General features: G+C 46.1%; 1 protein-coding gene across 2 annotated transcripts in view; it reads left to right on the forward strand.

Moving 5' to 3' along the window:
* LOC116453343 (ATP-binding cassette sub-family A member 9-like) overlaps positions 1-15,349 on the forward strand; it is a 25,127-nt gene extending 9,778 nt beyond the window's left edge. For both annotated transcript variants that reach the window (XM_032128647.1, XM_032128648.1), the window contains exons 12-39: positions 505-615; positions 1,001-1,176; positions 1,498-1,617; positions 1,974-2,112; positions 2,685-2,775; positions 3,348-3,487; positions 3,930-4,049; positions 4,609-4,768; positions 5,014-5,180; positions 5,609-5,736; positions 5,917-6,054; positions 6,920-7,033; positions 7,584-7,754; positions 7,909-8,022; positions 8,216-8,323; positions 8,899-8,967; positions 9,518-9,609; positions 10,441-10,561; positions 10,895-11,009; positions 11,268-11,359; positions 12,142-12,305; positions 12,818-12,893; positions 13,372-13,466; positions 14,038-14,157; positions 14,397-14,537; positions 14,705-14,784; positions 14,877-14,932; positions 15,058-15,349. In XM_032128647.1, the coding sequence (XP_031984538.1) occupies positions 505-615; positions 1,001-1,176; positions 1,498-1,617; positions 1,974-2,112; positions 2,685-2,775; positions 3,348-3,487; positions 3,930-4,049; positions 4,609-4,768; positions 5,014-5,180; positions 5,609-5,736; positions 5,917-6,054; positions 6,920-7,033; positions 7,584-7,754; positions 7,909-8,022; positions 8,216-8,323; positions 8,899-8,967; positions 9,518-9,609; positions 10,441-10,561; positions 10,895-11,009; positions 11,268-11,359; positions 12,142-12,305; positions 12,818-12,893; positions 13,372-13,466; positions 14,038-14,157; positions 14,397-14,537; positions 14,705-14,784; positions 14,877-14,932; positions 15,058-15,147 (3,308 nt within the window). In that variant the 3' untranslated portion in view covers positions 15,148-15,349. The remainder of the gene's footprint in view (positions 1-504; positions 616-1,000; positions 1,177-1,497; positions 1,618-1,973; positions 2,113-2,684; positions 2,776-3,347; positions 3,488-3,929; positions 4,050-4,608; positions 4,769-5,013; positions 5,181-5,608; positions 5,737-5,916; positions 6,055-6,919; positions 7,034-7,583; positions 7,755-7,908; positions 8,023-8,215; positions 8,324-8,898; positions 8,968-9,517; positions 9,610-10,440; positions 10,562-10,894; positions 11,010-11,267; positions 11,360-12,141; positions 12,306-12,817; positions 12,894-13,371; positions 13,467-14,037; positions 14,158-14,396; positions 14,538-14,704; positions 14,785-14,876; positions 14,933-15,057) is intronic.
* Positions 15,350-19,166: the final 3,817 nt, after the last annotated feature.

A 19,166-nucleotide genomic window follows, 5' to 3' on the forward strand; every position in this document is an offset into this window, starting at 1 on the left:
AAAATGAAAAATATTAAAATATTAAAAGTATCAATATGGCCTCAAAAGTTGATACTGAGTGGAAAAAAACAAACAAACACAACCTGAACAACCCCCAGGAAGACAAAGTGGTTTTTTAGAAAGAAAATGAGGTAGCAAAGTCTGGCTGCTTTCAAGTAAGTCTTGAAATCTCACATGTTGGAAAATCTGAGGGCTCTTCTCTTCCTGAGGACTATTTCTTAAGCCACACTAAAATAAAATGTTATGAACTTCGTAGAAAACTGAAGTTGAAATTCTTTAGCTATTGAAGATAACACATTTGTTCCTCCAATTCAGTCAAGACATGATTCCCTTCTAAGCTTAGGCCTAACTCCTGCAGAACCAACCTGTGCTTTTGGATGTGGTTTTGCCTCTCAGCTTCTAAAGAAATGTCACTTCTCACTTCTGTCACCTGTGGGAACAGCTACAGGTCCAAGTCTACTTCTCACACACTTCCATCCTACTGTTGTCCTATTTTTATTCCAGGTTTGTCCTTAAATATCTATGAAGGCCAGATCACTGCACTGCTGGGTCACAGTGGATCTGGGAAAACTGCTCTGCTAAATGTGCTCAGCGGATTTTCCAAGCCTTCGGCAGGTAAGATCATGGGCCTGGATGCTGAGGAGGAGGAACTGTTCATTTTTTCAAGTGTAAGGGGGAAATATACAAAAAACCTCCAAGGGCAGATTTCCCCTTCAACACGAGCTCCAGGGATAATGGATCCCTTATGGAAACGCTCATGTGTGCATCATGCACAGATGGTCATTTGTCCATCTGGATGGCCTGGTGCTTTCCATGAGCTGCACACCTATAGGAAATAAGTTTTCTTTTTTTGGTGTTCTGAAATATTTTTGAGGTGTATTAAATCTTTGGACTATCCACTTATTTTGCGTTTTCATTTCTTTAATTTTTAATTTAACACTTGAGAAACATCCATGGTGCCATAATTAATGTCAAATGTTTCATTCATCCCCCTGTGCAGGTTCTGCAATGATCTACAACTACAATGCTTCTGAAGTGTGGAATATGGAAGGAAGGCAGGCCAAGGTTGGGATTTGCCCCCAAATTAATTTGCATTTTGAAGCCTTAACAGTGAAGGAAAACCTGAGAATTTTTGCTCACATCAAGGGGATTCAGTGGAAGGAAGTAGATGAGGAGGTTGGTATGTGCTTGTCAGCCACTGACTTTTCTTCCGTGTCATCTTGGGCACTTTGTGCTTTATTTATAAAAGATGATCACCTGCATCTTCTTCTGTGGAATGACAAGAAACCGAATTGAGTGGTAAAGTAGTTTTCCAGTTCTTTCTTATGTCATTAATTAAAACTCAGATTTTTCTTATTTGTCTCAAAGCAAAGCCATTTAAAGTAGGTAAGTTTGAAATCTTGAAGTTATACTCTCCTGTAATGTTTGTAGCCATTTAGGAATTAAAATGTGCCCAGTGCTTTGGAAATCTGACTCTTGTCTTCGTGTGCTCCCAAGGTGCAGAAAGTTCTCATCATGCTGGACCTCACCGACGTTCAGAATGTTTGTGCTGATGCCCTGAGTGGGGGGCAAAAACGAAAATTGTCTCTTGGAATTGCAATTTTAGGGAATCCTCAGGTGGGGACCAGTCGTGTTTATGCACACACAACGCGTACACTTTTGGGGCATAGCTTTGTGTTTTGACTTGGCACAGAGACTGTTGTGATTGTCCCCTGCCATTCCAAGGCTACTGACCCATTAATTCACTTGCTGGAAGGATTGGGGAATCTGGTTCAATTAGCCCCATATTTTGAATTAGAAGGGTGGTAATACTGCAATAGGAGAAAGAGCAATAAAAATGACCAATACTTGAGGATGCATTTTCTCCTCTGAGTGAGATTATCAAAAGCATGAAATGCATGATGCAAGCGTGGAATTAAGCCAAGTAAACACAGCTTGGAGTTGGGGAGCTCTGATCTCATTGGCCTTTGCAGGTGTTGCTCTTGGACGAGCCCACGGTGGGGCTGGATCCCTGCTCCAGGCACCAAGTCTGGAGCCTGCTGCGGGAGCGCCGCGCCGGGCGTGTGACACTCTTCACCACCCACTCCATGGAGGAGGCTGATGCTCAAGCTGGTGAGCCCGGACTGTCACTCTGGGGGGCTGCAAATGAGGGGTTTCCAGGGCAGAGCCCATGGGTGGGTCCCACTGGGACACAATCTGTGCTCGCTGGACACGCTTTGTCTGATTGACCACCCAGCCTGAGCTGGGCAAAGGCAAAAACTGGGCTGATGTGTCCCTCCAAGACTTTGCTCATGCTTCTCTTCAGGATAAATCACTCTTCTTCAGGATAAAAAACTCTTCTTCAGGATAAAGCACTTCCCACGTTATCTGGATATGTCTCTATGTCAGTAAAACTCGGTTTATTTTTCTGGATTTCACTTGACTTTATTTCCCATTTCTGTATTATTCCTGTGCTGCGTGGGGAATTCTCCACAAGCCCACAAGAATGCATAACTGAAAGAATTAACCAGGATATTTAGGAGAAAGGCAATGGTTTAAAAAAAAAAGGACCTTCAGCACTGGCCTGGTTTCACTCATCTCAATTTATTATTACAATGTTTGCTGAGTTCAGAAGGAGCAGAGTGAGGTCAATCTGCTGCACTCTTGTAAATCCCCCTAAATCCTTTGTATCCCTTCCTCCTTAGATCGGAAAGCTTTCCTCTCCGGTGGGAGATTACAGAGTGTTGGCTCATCTCTCTACTTGAAGAGAAAATGGGGAATTGGCTATCACTTAAGGTAAAACTTTTTGGTTTGGTCATCATTCTTTTTGTGAAAAGCTTCTCATTCTCGTGAGTATTTTCTTGTAGAATCTGTGTTTCTGTAGAGTTTGTATTGACAGTAATAGAAATCCTGACAATTCATTTTAGAAGGTTTTTAAGGCTGCCAAAATTTCCCTGCATTGGACAACAAGCTGCTTTTCTTTGGAACCCAGTCCTGAAAGCTCTGAGTGAGCAGCTAAAATGACTTTGCAACCTCCTTTGTAGCTGAAAGGGGACCAGAGTGAGGTGATCTGTGGTGCCAGAGTGACGTACAATGGCTTTGATGCAAAGTTGTTTTTCTTAGGATTTTGATTCCTGAGTTCTTGGTTTAGCAGCACTGTCCAGAATCATAATTCTTAACCTCAACCATCTCTTGCATGCATGGCAAAAACAGGGCCACAGCAGATGGCTCTGAAAATTCCCACTGAAGTTCTGCCCTGTTTTGGAGGTTTCCTTATGGAAGAATCACCACTGGCTTTGGACTCCAACCTGATGATGCACCCATTTTTTTTCTTATTTAACATTATAACAATGGCGTTTTTTAAACAGGATGCACATAAATGACCTGTGTGACCCAGAGCTTGTGTCATCCGTGGTCAGACAGTACATCCCTGATGCCGTGCTCAAGGGACAGATGAGGGATGAGCTGTGTTTTATGCTGCCTCTGGAAAACACTGACAGCTTCCCAGGTAAGAAACCTGTCGCTGTGCCAGGGTTTCAAAGGGAAACCCAGTGGTGGGAAAAGCAGAAATCAAAGTCACTGTGAAGGGAATAACTATATTCCTTGGTCCATAATGTGTGGGATTGGGAAGCTGCATAAATACCAGTCTTACAGAAAGCCTGCAATGCACATTGTAATTTAAATAATGCAGATGGAAAAAAGAAAATCCACCAAGTAATCTCTACAAACTAAAATCCACTGACCCTCATCTGTTTTCAGGATGGCCCATGAAAACCAAAACCACTGAATTTTTCACTACTTACCTCTAAAGAGCACAATAAACTTGTGATGACTTTTAGGCTGTGGGGATTAATGATGTGAATGCTGGAACATCCAATCTTAATTGGCTGAGTTTGTGCTCAGCACCAGCCGTGGTGCCTGCGCTGAGTCTGGCTGTTTCTCCCATGCAGATCTTCTGAGCCACCTCGAGAGCAGCCTCTTGCAGGGGGTTGTTAATTATGAGGTGACCAGGACAACCCTGGAAGATGTTTTCCTGAAGCTGCAGGGTGAGGAAACCATTGATCCAGAAGGTAAAGCTTTGACTCCCTTTTGCAAGCGTGGTATCCTTAGAGTTCCATATACTCATATCTTGTAATTGAATATCTAATAAATTTCTGCTAAATGTGAATTTTGGTAGGCCTAGAGTGGCAGTTGTATCCCAGTTGTCTTCAGTGAGGAATATCTTTTTGGAGAAGCCCAAATGATTCCATCTTGGCTTCCCAAAGGCTTTCAAGCACAAGAATTAAGGCTGGTGTTGGATGGGTATTTACCTTTGAAGGGTTGTGCAGCCCCAGCCAGGAGGTGGGAAGGCATAAAGTTTGCAGAAGGCATTTCCCAAGGCCAGTGAAGATCTTGGATGTGTTGCCACACCAGCCCAGGTTCAGCCAGTCTGAAATCACCAATATAAATTCTATTCTGGATAAATTTTGGCTCCTTTTCTCTGCCCTTGTTACTTTCCTGTCTAAAAAACCATAAAAATCAAGGCGTCCCTCTGTTCAGAGCAGAAGATCCTTGATGATTGTTTGGGGTTAAAACGTGTGCTTTGAAGGCTCTTTGTGGGTAATGCCATTTCTCATGGTGAACACGCAGGAGATGGAGACCTCGAGGAGAGGGATCAGGGGCTCCCGGTGTTTTCCAAGCGGGGGATCCTGGCCATGAGTGGGATGATGCTCTGGAGGCAGCAAGTGTGTGCTGTGATGAGAATTCGCCTCCTAAGACTGAAGCATGAAGGGAAGTTTCTCAGGGCCATGTAAGTACAGGAGCTCCCACCTACCCTGCAGCCCTGGAGAGGCTGAGGGAAGGTCTAAATACTGCTGGAGATATTTGGAAGCAGAGAATTAGGTGGGAAATGTTTCAAAGCTGCAGAAATAAGGGCGGCCTGAACTTACTGGGAGAGCTCTGCCTCGCTTAAGTTTTAAATTTCGCCATAAATCACACAATTACTTAAAGGTGGATTTTCCCTGGCCTCACTTACGGTCTGTTTTTCTTATCCAGATTGCTGTTATTTGGAACATTTATCCTTCCACCACTGATGGTTTTAATGCTGTTCCATCTGTGGCACAACTCCAGCAGCTGGGAAATCACGTCTAGCCCCTATTTTCTTCCCACGAAAGAGAAAATTCATAATAGGTCTACAAACCTCCTCATCTTCAATGACACAGGTGAGGAACAACGTGTGGTGGTGACTCACTTTCTGCACCAATGTGAATTTTATTATAATTGACAGAGCAACCTTGCAAATGCCCCAAATTTATAAAGGAATGTACACTGGGAGGTGTTTTCCTTTGAGCAAAAGCAAATCCAGATTATGTGTAAAAGCAAATCCAGATTATGTATAAAAGAGTAATGAACCCTGCAAATTAAAAAAAAAAGCAATAAATAAGCTAAATATGAAGCATATATTTTGTTTAGCCAGTTTAATTAAAATAGAAAAAATATAGGAAATATATATTTGCTTAGAATCTCAATATTTGGGGTATTTAACATACCTCTGCTTTGCAAGTAAGAACTTGTTTATATGAAACTGTTTATATTTAAAGATAAACACCCCTCTAATGACTCTTAATTTCTGTCCTTGACTTGATTTCAGGATCAGAAATCGAGGATTTCATTGCTGCTTTGAAGACTCAAAACATAAACCCAGAAATAGCTCTGGAGAAAAACATCACTAGCCTTCCAAATTATAATGGAGCTATAAAAATATCCCTGGAAGGCAAGGTGAGGGATTTGTTTTCCTTCTTTCATCCTGTACATCAACAGGACTTTCTGAAAAGCATTTAAATGAGAGAAATAAACACGCCAGAAAAGGGAGAATATTTTTTTGGCATAATAAATAATTTCAGTAGTGCTGCTCACACCTCTCAGGGACATGAAGGAATTTTGTTTTGACATCTTCAGAGCCACCAGTTCACAATCATGTGCAGCCCAGAACCCATCAACTGCTTCCCTGTGCTCATGAACATCCTCAGCAACACCTTCCTGAGGCTCTTCAATTCCACCGCGCGCTTCCGCGTCTGGAGCGAGCTCTTCTACACGGTGAGTCCTGCCTTGCTGGGCCAAAATTCACTGGGATAGCTGAAGGGATGAGGATTGTACAGCTTGGAAAGCTGGCTGGGGGAGCAGGTTCCAAGGGCTGGGGGCAGTGGTCCCACTGCTGTTGGTTTCTGGGGGTGTTTAATGATGATTCCTCCTGCAGGTTCTGTGGGGTTTCCATACTGTAAGATATTTAAGTTTGTGCTGTGTGGAGAGAATTGGGTTTGTTCTTGGAAAAGAGAAGTTTCAGGGTGACCTAACTGTGGCCTTCCAGTCCGCGAAGAAAAGATGGAGAGAGATTGTTTACAAGGGCATGGAGTGACAGGACAAGGGGGAATGGCTTCCCAGTGAGCCAAATTGGTTTAGATTGGATATTGGGAGGAAATTCTCCCCTGTGAGGGTGGGGAGGCCCTGGCACAGGGTGCCCAGAGAAGCTGTGGCTGCCCCTGGATCCCTGGCAGTGTCCAAGGCGGGATTGAATGGGGTTTGGAGCACCTGGGATAGCAGAAGGTGTCCCTGCCCGTGGCAGGGGGGATGAAATGAGCTTTAAGGTCTCTTCCAACCAGGCCGTGCTGATGAATATGGTGGGAATACAACAGTGATCTCTGCACACCCCACCTTTCCTCAGCAACAAAAAGTTGGTCTCCATCCTCAACAATTTACAGTAATCCAAATTCTTTCTGCAAATTCTAGGATGCTAAATGTCTTGGTTTTGTTCTTTTGGCCTTGTTTTCTGTCCTTAAACACAACTGACTTACCATTAGTGTTCTTGCTCACTTGTATGTTCAACCATCTTATGAGCATCGAGCCAGCCAGATTTTCCCTGGGCAGCTGTCGATTGTGGATGATTCTGAATTTCTCCCCACAGGGAGAAAGCCCAGAGCTGAAGCACTACATTTTTTTCGGCTTATTCACCTACTTGCTGGTTTTGGCTGCTGGTTTACCTCCTCTCTTTGCGATGAGCAACGTGGAGGATTACAAGGTAAAGAGCACGAGCTGCAGGTGGTCGTACACAAGGAGTGAATGCGATGCAATGTCTGTGGAGAGCACCAGTGGTGAGGCCCTGGCACAGGTTCCCAGAGAAGCTGTGGCTGTCCCAGCCCTGGAAGTGTCCAAGGCCAGGTTGGATGGGCTTTGGAGCAACCTGGGGTAGTGGAAGGTGTCCCTGCCCATGGCAAGGCGTGGAATGGAGTGATCTTTAAGGTCCCTTCCAACCCAAATCATTCCATGATTTCTGGGTAGGATGGTAGAAGAAAATCAGTCAGATGAGTACCGAAAGTGCACTTCTCTGCATCCCAGGGAACCAGTTGGGGCTCAGAATAATTTGGGTGTTGATAAAGATTTTGAGATCAGAATGATCTTTCTTCCTCCTTTTAGGAATGACGTGGTTTTAAACAATAGTCAAACCAAGAACTGGAAGTGCTCGGAAAGGAGAGGAAGGCTCAGCCAGGGAAGGGAGGAGCAAAGGAATAGAGAAGGAGCAGGAATGATGTTTTAGACTTCCCCTTTTCCCATTTTTGTTGCTTTTGCAGCTCCAGGCTCGCTCCCAGCTGCGGCTCGCGGGGCTCTTCCCCTCAGCCTACTGGTGTGGGCAGGCTCTGGTGGACATCCCGTTCTTCTGGAGCCTGATGTGCCTCATGTTTGGGATCCTGGTGCTCTTCACCCGCATCTGCCCCTTGGAGGCCAGCGCTGTGCTGACCCTGGTGAGCTCTGGGCAAAATGGGTGGAAATAACTCCCTTCCCTCATTTCACAGCAGGATTTGGCTTTAAAGAGTTTCTTTGCAATGGACTGCTCTGGGCAGGTTTTCATATATGCACAGGCACCTCCTTGTCACTGACTGCTCTCTCTCTCTCTAGATCATTTGCCTCTTTGGTTATGGAATATCTCTTGTCCTCTTTGTTTATTTAATGGCCTTCAAATTTCGCATGGGACGAAGCAATCGTTACATTTGGTCTTTAACTTTCATTTTGGTAAGTGAGGAGCATCTTCACTCTGAAATGTTTGATTTACACACCTTGCCACTTGGGGCTTTATTTCAGATTTACATCAATAAATTTCAATTTATATCAATATTCAGCAAGACAACCTGAATCACTGACAAATAACCAGGATTTTTAGCAACAATACAGTAATACTGGAAATAGTTTTTCTGCTTTATTCCAGGTGAATTATACTGCTTTTATGAACAGTGACCATCATGAAGCACTTTACTACATCTGTATGCTGCTTCCTGTGTTTCCACCTATGGGCTGGATCACGTTCTCGGGACTAGTAAGCAAAACAACTCCACCTAAATTCAGTAATTATCCTAATAGTGCAAACTGGCAAAGCAAGAGGCACTTCCCAAATTCCCAGCCAAAAAGAGAGAGTGAGAAAAGAAAACAGGAAAAGAGAAGTTCCAGGCTGGGGAGTGAGAGAAGAGGCCAAGATTTAACCTGTTAATCCTCTGTTTGATTGGGATATTTTTTGTTTGTTTAGTCACAAAGAGCTGCTACAGTGGCTGTATTTTGGCAGCCAGGGTGGCATGGGAGGGGAAAGGGGTGGAGTGGGAAAACCAGGGAGGAGGAAATGAGCTGGGAGAAGGTCAAAGAGCTGGGAAGAGAGAAGCAGTGACAGAAAAGGTTGACCTAACCTGACTGATTTGAGGCCCCTCTGAATTCCTGTACCCAAGGAAGCCACAACCCCTTGAGGCAGCAAGAACCAAAGAAAAAAAAGGCAGATCAAAACTCCTTTATCCCATCCCGAAGAAAAGCTGAATGTCCCTACCTGCCACACGTGCTCTGACCCTGCCCCGAGACACACCATGCTAAGGAATTTTCTAATTGACTGATCTCCCTTTCTTGCAGAATTTCATCATATATAATGATTACAGTGATTTTGAAACATCGAATCACATCTATGTGCCTGTCTTTACAGTAAGGAGGGATTTGGAGATGCTTGCTTGGGCTGGGATGACTGTTCTGATGCAGTGAGCTTGCACTGGGCTTGTAAACTGTCCCCATAAAGAAAGAATGGGTTTTGTAGTCAAAATTTCTCATTAAGTGTTGGCAGGGGAGGCGAATTCCAAGTAATCGTGGATTTGTGCCTCGTGTGGCCCTTGGATGCCGCAAAAATGGGGCAGGGGGTTAAGTGGAGCTCATGTAGAAGGCAGAGATATTATTAATAAACTGATCATTCCAGTGCTGCTTCTACAAAAGGATGATGTGACCTCCCATCCCACAGGATGTCTGTTGGGGTGCAGCTGGATTATCTGGGCTAGAAGTGCTGTAAGAAGGCAAGACTGTTGCAAATAATCTGCATATCAGAGTGAAATGTATGCAAAGCATCAATTTAGCTTCTTCCCCTTTTCAACCTTTTCAACAGCTGAAATTAATGAGATAGGTTCCTGCATCCCTTTATAATTAAATTAATGGAGTGTGTTGTTACCTGGTCTCCATGCAAACCTAATCAATGTCTGGTTTTTAGCCGTACATCCACTGTGTGATTTTTGCTTTCCTCCTGCGCTGTTTGGAGATGAGATATGGAGAAGCAATTACAGGATTTGATCCCATCTTCAGGTGTGTCCCAGGGATTCCTTGTGAGCCACAGTTATCCCAGTCTGCAGGGTGGGCTCAGAGCTGCACAGCCAGGCAGGACCTTGACAGCAGAAGCGAGAAACATCATGTGTGAAAATTGTTTTTCAAAATGTGGATAAAGCTCATAGTTTTAGTTTTTTCAATGTTCTTGAGAGAATAAAAATTGTGATTTCAGCTTTTTTTTAAGGTTCATAGCTGAGGTTTCAGGAAAATTCCCTACAGGGGGCTAAATTATAGATCCAAATTGAAACACAAAGATTTTAACACCTTTTCAAAGGTGTCAGTGTTGCTCCCAATAGGATGGAGACTTTCCCTAAATCTTCATCAGGCTGGGGTTGTCTAAGTGCTGTCTGCTTATCTGTCACCAACAACAAGTGACCAACCGCCTCAGTCACATGGGAAAAGACTTGTAAAAAGTATTTAATTATCAAACATTACCAAGTGTGGGGGTTAAATACCCGAACTGGTTTGCAAACCTGCCACGTGTATTTTAATTCTCCTTGAACAGATGATTGGCATGTGTGCAGCAGGGAACCAGTCAATAATTAAAGATGAAGGAAAAGCTAACACTGGCCTTTATTTTCTCAGCCATGCCAGTGGGGTGTAGTTTTCCCCCCAGGAATAAATATTTGAGCAAACACTGTCTGTAGAACAGCTCAGTGATCCTTGTGTGTCCCTTCCAGCTCTGAGTCTGTGAGCTCCCCGAGGTCAAATAAATTTTGTGTTTCGTTGGCGCTGCACTGGGAAAAAACTTATAAACACAAACCTTTCTGGAAGTGATTCCCAGTGAAAGCATCTCTCCTCCACTCATAGGATCCAGCTGAGGAGAGTGGTCACCCAGCAGAACAAGGACCACCCTGGAGAGGAACCGCCCGAAGTGCAGGCAGAGAGGGACAGGGTGCGGAGCGCGATGGCCTCGCTGCAGCAGGAGGAGGTGAATCCAATCCCAGCCCTCTGGATCGTTTCCCTTTTCATTCTCCATCATTTTCATTCTCTCCTCTGCCTCTGCTTTCTTGGCTCACGCACTCAGATCTTCTGTGTGATCTCACCGTCCAGCCCATGGTCACCCTGGCACCACAAGGACTTTAGCTGGCACCATTATATTTATTCCCATTCTGCTTGTTTTCCCTTTTTTTTTCCCCTCTGTTTCATGGCTTTTTAATTTAGAAATTTTCTCTTTTTCAAAGTCCTGCTTAATAGTAAGAACAGATCAGCTGTCTCGTGGGATAGGAGGAGAGTTTTTATTTCCCTCTTCATATCTCCACAGGACTTGGTTGTTGTCAACAGTTTGCGCAAGGAATACGAAGTCAGGACAGCCACTTCCATCTTTAAGAAAAAGAAGAAACTTGCTGTCAAAAATCTCTCTTTTGGTGTTAAAAAAGGTTCAAGTACTTCGCTGCACTCCCTATAATATAAATGACTAAAGTCTAAAGTGACAGTCTCGTTTGGAGACAGTATTTCTATTAGAATTTTCTTGTGGGCAACCAGACCTGACGCTCTGGGCTCCTGCATTCCAAGTTTTAATTTATGGGAATAAAACAACCCTTTGTCCCACTATACTTTTAGATATTACGTAGAATACAGGGGAGAAGTCATATCAACAATAAATATTATTAACAGTTGTTGCATATTTGTTCCAGGAGAAGTGTTAGGTCTGTTAGGACCCAACGGAGCTGGGAAAAGCACAACGATAAACACGATTTCTGGAGGTGTAGCAGTGACTGCTGGGGAGGTAGGTGGCTCCTTTGGAGCAGCTGCAGAGATGACCTTGATGCCTTTAAAAGTTAAGGATGCGATAAGGCAAACCAGCAACATCTCCTTACAGTCAGGGGATTTATGGATGTTTATGTACAATTTGTGTGTCCTGGATATTTACAGAGCTGAGAAGAAAGTGTTGATTTATGCCAAGCATAAATTCTAGTGTTCAGCAAAGTCAGTGTTACAGATTTAAGAGTTTGAGCAACAGCAGATCTTCAGCTGGCATTGGAAACCCATTGTGAAATGTCACAAGCCCTGTAAGAAAAGTTGACATCTAAAAAAACCCAAAAATAACACTCTCCATAAACAGCCTTGCAAAACCAGGAAATTGAAAACGAATGTGAGCAGTGCTGGGCCAGTAACAACCCATCACTTAATTATGTGCAGAATGATTAATGGCATGTGCTGGGGGAGGGGAAATGCCATTGCTGTTACAGATTTGGGACTGAAGGTTGGAAATAGAAAAGTGTTACTGGGAAAAGACAGTCTGATGTTGGTAACATTACCCAAAGTGAAAAGGCAGATGGAGCAGGATCACCCTGCCCATGGAGCCACACAGTGACCACTCACAAGTGGCTACTGACCCCACAACTGCTTGGCTTGTCCAGTTGGACGGGGCTTGGAACAGCCTGGACTGGTGGAAGGTGTCCCTGCTCATGGCAGGGGTGGGATGGGATGAGCTCTAAGAGCCCTCCAACCCAAACCACCCGGTGATTCTGTCACCCCACAACTACAGAGCTGTGTGTGTTGGTGCAGGTTCTGCTCAGGGGCCGTGATGCAGCCCCCCCATGCCTGGGGGCCCTGGGCTGGTGCCCACAGAAGGACCCACTCTGGCCACACCTGACGGTGCTGCAGCACCTGGAGGCCTTTGCTGCTGTCAGAGGGATGAGGGAAGAAGATGCTGCTCTTGCCATCAGCTGGTAGGAAGCAAAACAATCTCATCTCTTTGTGGTCCCTCCCTCCAGAGGCAGGGAACCTTCCAGCCCAATCACTCTGATTTTATAGTGTGGGGAAGGGTTTCTCTGTTAGCAAACCTGCCTTGTGTGGTTAAGAGACAGCACTTTCAGTGCCTTTCACCTTAGAGAGGTGGCTTCTCCTGATGAGGTCTGCTATTTTATACTGTTCTCAATCACTTGTCAATGAAGACTGTAGCCCAGGCTTACCTGGGAAAATTCAGAAAAAAAAATTCAAACTTGCCCCAGTTCATGGCCAGTTCCATGAATAACTCATTTCTCTCATTAGCTGCACTTCCTACCTTGAATTTCTGCAAAAATTCCTCAATTTACCATCCAAGCTGGGAGCAAAATCACCAAGTAGCCCAAGGTGATGGATATCAACCCAAACATGTCAGTGTCTGGTTCCTCAGCACCCTGACCACAGAGTTTGTACACCAAGAGGTCATTCAAGGCTTTTCCCTTTCCATTCCCCACAGCACAGGAAGGGCCTTGGATCTCATGAAGCATTTCAAGACCCCTGCTAGGAGTTTATCTGCTGGAGAAGCCAGAAAGGTGTGTGTTGGTTTTGTCTTTGCTACTTGAGCAAACCGTGCTCACTCTTCCTTGGACGTGGTGCACAGGAAACCTTCAGCTGAGTGGGTTCCTGGCATGATTTGTTTTCATCAGTACCTTCTGAATCCAGCCTGGCAGGATTCCCACCCACCCCTCTCTTTTCCCACTCTCCTGCACTGTGTGTTTAATAAGTGCTAACCACAAATTGGATTTACAATCATCTCTTCGCACCCCACCACTTACATCTGCCAGTAAATGGGATGGAAAACCACTTTCACATCTTTGGCAGGCTCAGGAAAATCTGATTTTGAGAGATTAAAATGTTAACTGAGAACACCTAAAGTGGGGTTTTTTTAATCCCTGTTCCTCCTGTACTTTGGAATCAAGAGCTTCAGCTTTGAAAAATTCATGGGGATTAAGATGCACCAGTTTTGCAAGTAAATAAAGGAGCCCTGACATCGTGTTGTTCCCATTCCAGCTGTCTTTTGCTCTGAGCATCCTGGGAGACCCGATGGTGATGCTTTGGGATGAGCCATCCGTGAGCCTGGACCCCAAAGGGCAGCGCCGCATGTGGTGAGCAGCCCTGGCTCGGCAGAAATGGGAGCTCTGGACAGATTGAACAGGATGGGCCTCACCCTCCCTATTGTAGGAACTCTTGGGCCATGGTGACGGAGTAGATCTGTCTTTCCCCTTTTTCCTAATGCCAGGGGATGGGGAGAACTTGCTGAGCTCCTCACTCAGCTGGCAGCAAGCCCTGTAATATAATGGTCATTAACACACTCCCAAAAAATCTCAGTAGACACCAGCTGAACCCATGTGTTTGGTACAAAAGACACAAATTTCTGTTTTCTTCAGAGCAAGAGAAAAATTGTGGGTGGTTCTCCCTTTAGGCATCCAGCCCTGGGGTTTGCTTTAGCTTTCCATCACCACTTTACACCGTCAGTGTAACATTGGGGGGACGCTGACATGACAAATTGCAATATGGCATTGGCGTCCACGTCACCTTTAAACGAGAAAACTGAAGTCTTTTAAATAGTTGTCCACTTTTAATAATTTTTAAAAATTGTTTCTAGGGAGGGAGACATAGACCAGGAGATTTTCTGTGGCTCTTCCCGGGAAGTGACTGTGATCCCTCTGTTCCCAGGAAAATGATTCAGGCCTCCATGAAGAGCAAGGAGAGGGCAGCCATCCTCTGCACGCAGTCCCTGGAAGAGGCGGCGGCGATGTGCGACCGCGTGGCCATCCTGGTGTCCGGCCGGCTCCGGTGGGCACAGGGAGCAGGGGGCTTAGTCTGGGCGGTTGTGGGGTGTGTTTGGTTTCTTTAATTCTTAATCTAATGGAAAATACTGGTTTGGATCCTCCCCAGTGTGTAACAGGCAGTGTTGTGAGGAGGTAGCACAGTATAAACTGATGAATAAGAGGACGTACAGCTACTCCTCAACACCAGCGATTGATTTATTTGCTGCTTATGGTGGTTTGAGCAATGTTTTCCCCTCTCTGCAGGTACATCGGTTCCCTTGAGGATCTCAAAAGTAAGTTTGGCTCAAGTTACCACCTAGAACTCAAAATGACAGACGTGGGGCAAAGCGATGCTGTCCACACCGAAATGCTGAACCTCTTCCCCCACGCAGCTCGGCAGGAAAGGTCAGTGTCCATGTGCTGCACACCAGCCTGGATTTGGGCTGGGATGCTCTTTTCCTGCTACTGACCTTGCTCAGGGATTTACCTGGAGCACAGTTACCCCACAGACCCCTCCAGAATTTGATGCTGAGTCACTAGATGAAGAATTCATTTTTTTATTACTTTTTCAGGACTTCTTCCTTGCTCACCTACAAGATTCCAGTGGCAGATGCACTGCCTCTGTCCAGGTCTTTCTCCAAGCTAGAAGCAGGTAAAAGGAAACAATCAGTTAAATAAGGAAATAACTTAAAAATTGTTTATATGGATTTGGTTTTTAAGGATGCTTTCTCTATCCCTCTGCAGCTAAACAGAATTTCAAGCTTGAGGAGTACAGCTTGTCACTGAACACTTTGCACCAGGTAGGCTGATGCAGGAGCTCCAGGTTGGGAACTGCCTGTGGAAAAGGAAGAAATAACCTGTGACCAGCACAAAAACAGCCAGTCCATGGCAATGATGAGGTTGTTTCCACTGTGTCCCGTTGCAGGTGTTTGTAGACCTCACCAGGGATGCAGAGGAGCAGGACCTGGAGGTGGCATCCAACGGGGCTGTGGAGCAGAGACCCCTTCACCCCTGAGTCTTGGAGCCCCGGTGGGAAATATTCCATGTATTTCATTGGTGTTACTGAATTTCATCAGTGCTGCTGACACCTGCGATCAGCTGCAGCCCCAGCACTCCATTCCCCATGTCACAACACACACACCCTGCAGGTGTTCTTCTGCCTCACAGAGAGAAAAAGAGTTACTATTTTAATAAATAAAGCCTTTATCCTTTGACAAGCTGCTGCCTGACGTTCATCTGTGCCCCAGCTCAGACTGGCTCACGGAGATTTGCTGTGCTGAGGAATACCCCTGTGGAATGAATTCCTGATCCCCAGGCTGTGAGGGAGACTGTGGCTGGGAAAGGGGGTTCAGTCTCTGGAGAGAATCAGGAGCAAACCCTGGGAAGGCTCTGACACCTCACTCATCCATGGCAGGAGGACACCAGGTCTTTGCCTTGCTCAGTCCCGAGAATCACCCATCTGGCTCGTGGAATGTGGCCAGCAAAGGTGCTGATTCCTGGGAGAGAGGGACACTGGGTTGTATTTTGACCCAAAAAGCTGCTCTTGCTGTGAGTTCCAGCTCAGGCCAACTTGCCCCATCTCATCCCCACCACTGGGGCCAGGGACAGAGGAAAGGACTCAGCAGTGGCTGGATAAATAAAGGGAAAACTGGCAGCTCTTATACCATCATCTATTATTTAGGATAAAACAAGGTGTGCTTTGACCCGAAGTAGTGCTGAAGGAGGACAGCAGGCTGAGCCTTGCTTTGGTCATTGGGAAGACGGGGGGGGCTTCTCACCAGCACCAACCCCTGTGGGTGCCTGGGAGGGATGGGGGAACTGGTGGGGAGCTGAGGGCAAGCACCAGGAGCCTGCCCCATCTGAGCAGACCAGCATCTCCTCTTAGACACCTGCCTGCCAAGGCTAAAGAACAAATTTTAAAAAACCAAGAATAAATGAAATAAAATAGGAACTCCCTGCATTCAGGTGTTTCCCCCGGTGCCCCGTTTTCTGTCCCCCAGCACCCTCTGGGAAAGGCTGGGCTGGGGACCCGCTGGAGGCCAGGGGCAGTGCCATCCCATGGGATGGACACGGCAGGCAGGGATGCGGGCAAGCAGGTACCAGCAGGTGGCTGCCGTGGCTCACAGATGGGCTGCTCCTGCCAGGAAAAGTCCCCAGAGCAGCCAGCCACCCTCCCAGAGTTGTGCTCTCCATGTGGATCTCCGAACATCAGCGCTCTGCCAAGGAGCGGGCAGGGAGGAGTCTCTGAGATTCCCTGGCTGGAACCTGGCATCTCCACCTCTCCGCCTAACGGCTGGGTTTTCTCCTTTTGCAAGGAGGGGAGGAGAAAGTTTGGGCACCCAGGAGATGTTCTGGGGACAGGCCTTAGCTTCATCCTGTGCCCTGACTGACTGCACCTCGGCTGTCGGCCTCCGTCTTTAACAGCTGAATGGGATGTAGATCTTAGGGGTGTTTTTTTCCTGCTGGGCAGAGCAGCGGGAAGCTCATCCAACTGCTCCACTTTTCCAAGCCCAGCCCCTGTCCCAGCTGCTCCTGCTCCCTCCCAGCCCTGGTCCCTCAGCCGTGATGAGCCCAGGGATGCTGCTGTGGGTGACTGAGGGGCAGCCACGCTCCACAGCCTGGGGCGAAACCAAACCCATCCTCTTTAGAAGTGCAGAGTTGGTCAGGAGAAGCTTATTTTAACGTTTCCAAGATGCTTTTTAGCTGGAAGAGCAGTTGCTATCCAGCAGGCAGCACTTCTCTGCTGCTCCTGCTCTGTGGTTGATGCCACAGGAACAGTTTGCCACTGTTTGTCCCCCCGGCCCGTGCCGTGACATCGCTGTTGACTTCAGCCCCTCTTGCTGCCCTGAGGAACACAACAGAGTTTGCCAGAAAAAGGATTTTTGTGTGGTTTGTTGTGGGGCTTGTTCTTCTTCTCTTGGCCACGACTCAAGAATGTCCTGAGTTAACTTTTCGGACAATCCTCAACAGCGATGTGCTCTGTTTGCTTTTTCTGACACAAATAAAGCCGGAGCTCTGCCAGGGAGGAAGGGGAAGGAAGCCAGGCAAAAGAGAAGCCATGGGGTGAGGAGTGTCTTTTGCAGAAGTGCCTGAGGGGAAAAAAACAACAAAGGAGAGCTGGGAGTCTCCGGGACATTCTGCCTGTCCATCCCAGGGAGGCTCAGCATCTCTGCTCCTCCAGGACAAGCTCTGGATTCCTCTCAAACCTTCCTGTTGAGATAAGGCTTAAGCATTCTTCCTAAGGATAAATAAAAAATATTATTTGGAAGGTATGAAAACACCCAGTGAATTATGGCACTGTTAATAACACTGGGTGAGGGTACAAATGTGTAGGTGGGGCACAGAGCACCTTTCTAATAGGTTAAGTTTGTGATTAAGCTTAGGGGTGTTTAGAGAGTCTTTTTAACCTTACTTTGAGATGAAATATCACACAAATGGAGCTCAGTTTATGGCAGAGGTTTATTTCCAGTGTTTCTCAGCACTAAGAAGAAGCAGTAGGTTCAGTTCAGTATTTTAAGTAATCCAGGACATACAAGGAGCAGATTTCTTTCCCTACCTCCAATGCAGGCTAAAGTTTGAATTTAGAAGTTCTGTCTGTCTTATGCTCTTAAAATTTCCCCCTGAAGTATCACAGGAGCAAAGAAATCAGTTGTACTGCATTTCCCCCAGCTGCCCAAACTCTGCAGCAGCACGGCCAGGGTCAGTCAGCCCTGAGGGGTGACCACACGAGGGGCATGCGGGACGTCCGGGATGAGCTCCTGGTGTGCCAGCTCTCCATTCCAGCCAGGATCTCCTGGGGGTGTCAGCCTGTCGAGGTTACTCCATATCAGAACAAACTGGAAACCTGCTTTAGCTGTGACACAAACCCTGTGTCAGGGGGGAGATGTGCACAGGTGACACACAACATCCTAATCCTCACTTCTGGGGGCTGAAAAAGCGACCAAGAGATGGCAACTTTAAATCCCCACTTTCCTCAGGGAAATCTAGATGTTATTACACAGGCTAAATTCAAATTTTTATATACCTGGGATTAGTGGGATCATCTGTAAGAAACAAAGCCTGTTTAGAGATGAAGGCAAACCAGGAGATTCCTGCACCTGAGCTGGCATCCCTGCCTCACCCTCCCAAAGTGCCAGGACAAGTGTTTCCAGCAGGCACCTTGGGCTGCCCTTTTGCCACAGCTGCTTTTCCAGCATCCCAGCGCCTGCTGTCTCCTCACACAGAGATTCAGCCCCTGAGGGCTGAGTAGAAATATTTGCAAGAAGATAAACTCTGTCTTGCCTGTCAGCACCATGAGGACTCGAGCCCCAGGGGAACAGGACAACATAAATCTTCCTTCCCTGTGACAGGAAGGCTTGAAAGGATTAGGTCTGTAAAAGCTCTGATATTTCTACCTGAGAATCACTTAGAGAAGATCAGGATTTTGTTTAAAAGGAGATTTTAGCTACAGATGTGACAGCAGAGCAGTTTGGCCGTGTGAGCAGAGCTCTTTTGCATAGAGGTGCTTCATCCTTGTGCTCATTAAAGGTCCTCATGATTATTTTATGGACGGTTAATAAGCAGATATCTCATCTGCAGAAATCTGACAGGCAGCTTTATGCTCTACTTCTTTCAGTTCCCACCACCAGCATTAACCAGGCAAAATAATCTTTGTTTTGCTTTGACCATGTCATTTGGAGGATCTGCCCTGTCTTTTGGGGTAACACATCAGTGTGTGCTCGTGGCCATTTGGTTTTCTCTGATTTTTCGTGAATAACCCAGCAGTGCCGTCTCTCCCACGCACTTCCAAGAATTTGTTCTCTCATGGCTCTGAGTTTCCTTCAACAGATGCTGTTTTCCAAAAGAGCTCAGCTCACACCACAGCCAGGAGTTGCTCAACATTTCTTGGTGTTGAGCCTACAGCACATTAAAATTACAAGCAAAAGGATTTTAGGGATTTTAATTAACAAAATTGTTGTTGTTCCTTGTCTACGAAGCCCACCCAAGCCGATTAGGTCATGTAATGTGATACTCCCTTTTTTATTTCATCAGTAA

Source organism: Corvus moneduloides, chromosome 19, assembly GCF_009650955.1.
Source record: "Corvus moneduloides isolate bCorMon1 chromosome 19, bCorMon1.pri, whole genome shotgun sequence".
Lineage (NCBI taxonomy): Eukaryota > Metazoa > Chordata > Aves > Passeriformes > Corvidae > Corvus > Corvus moneduloides.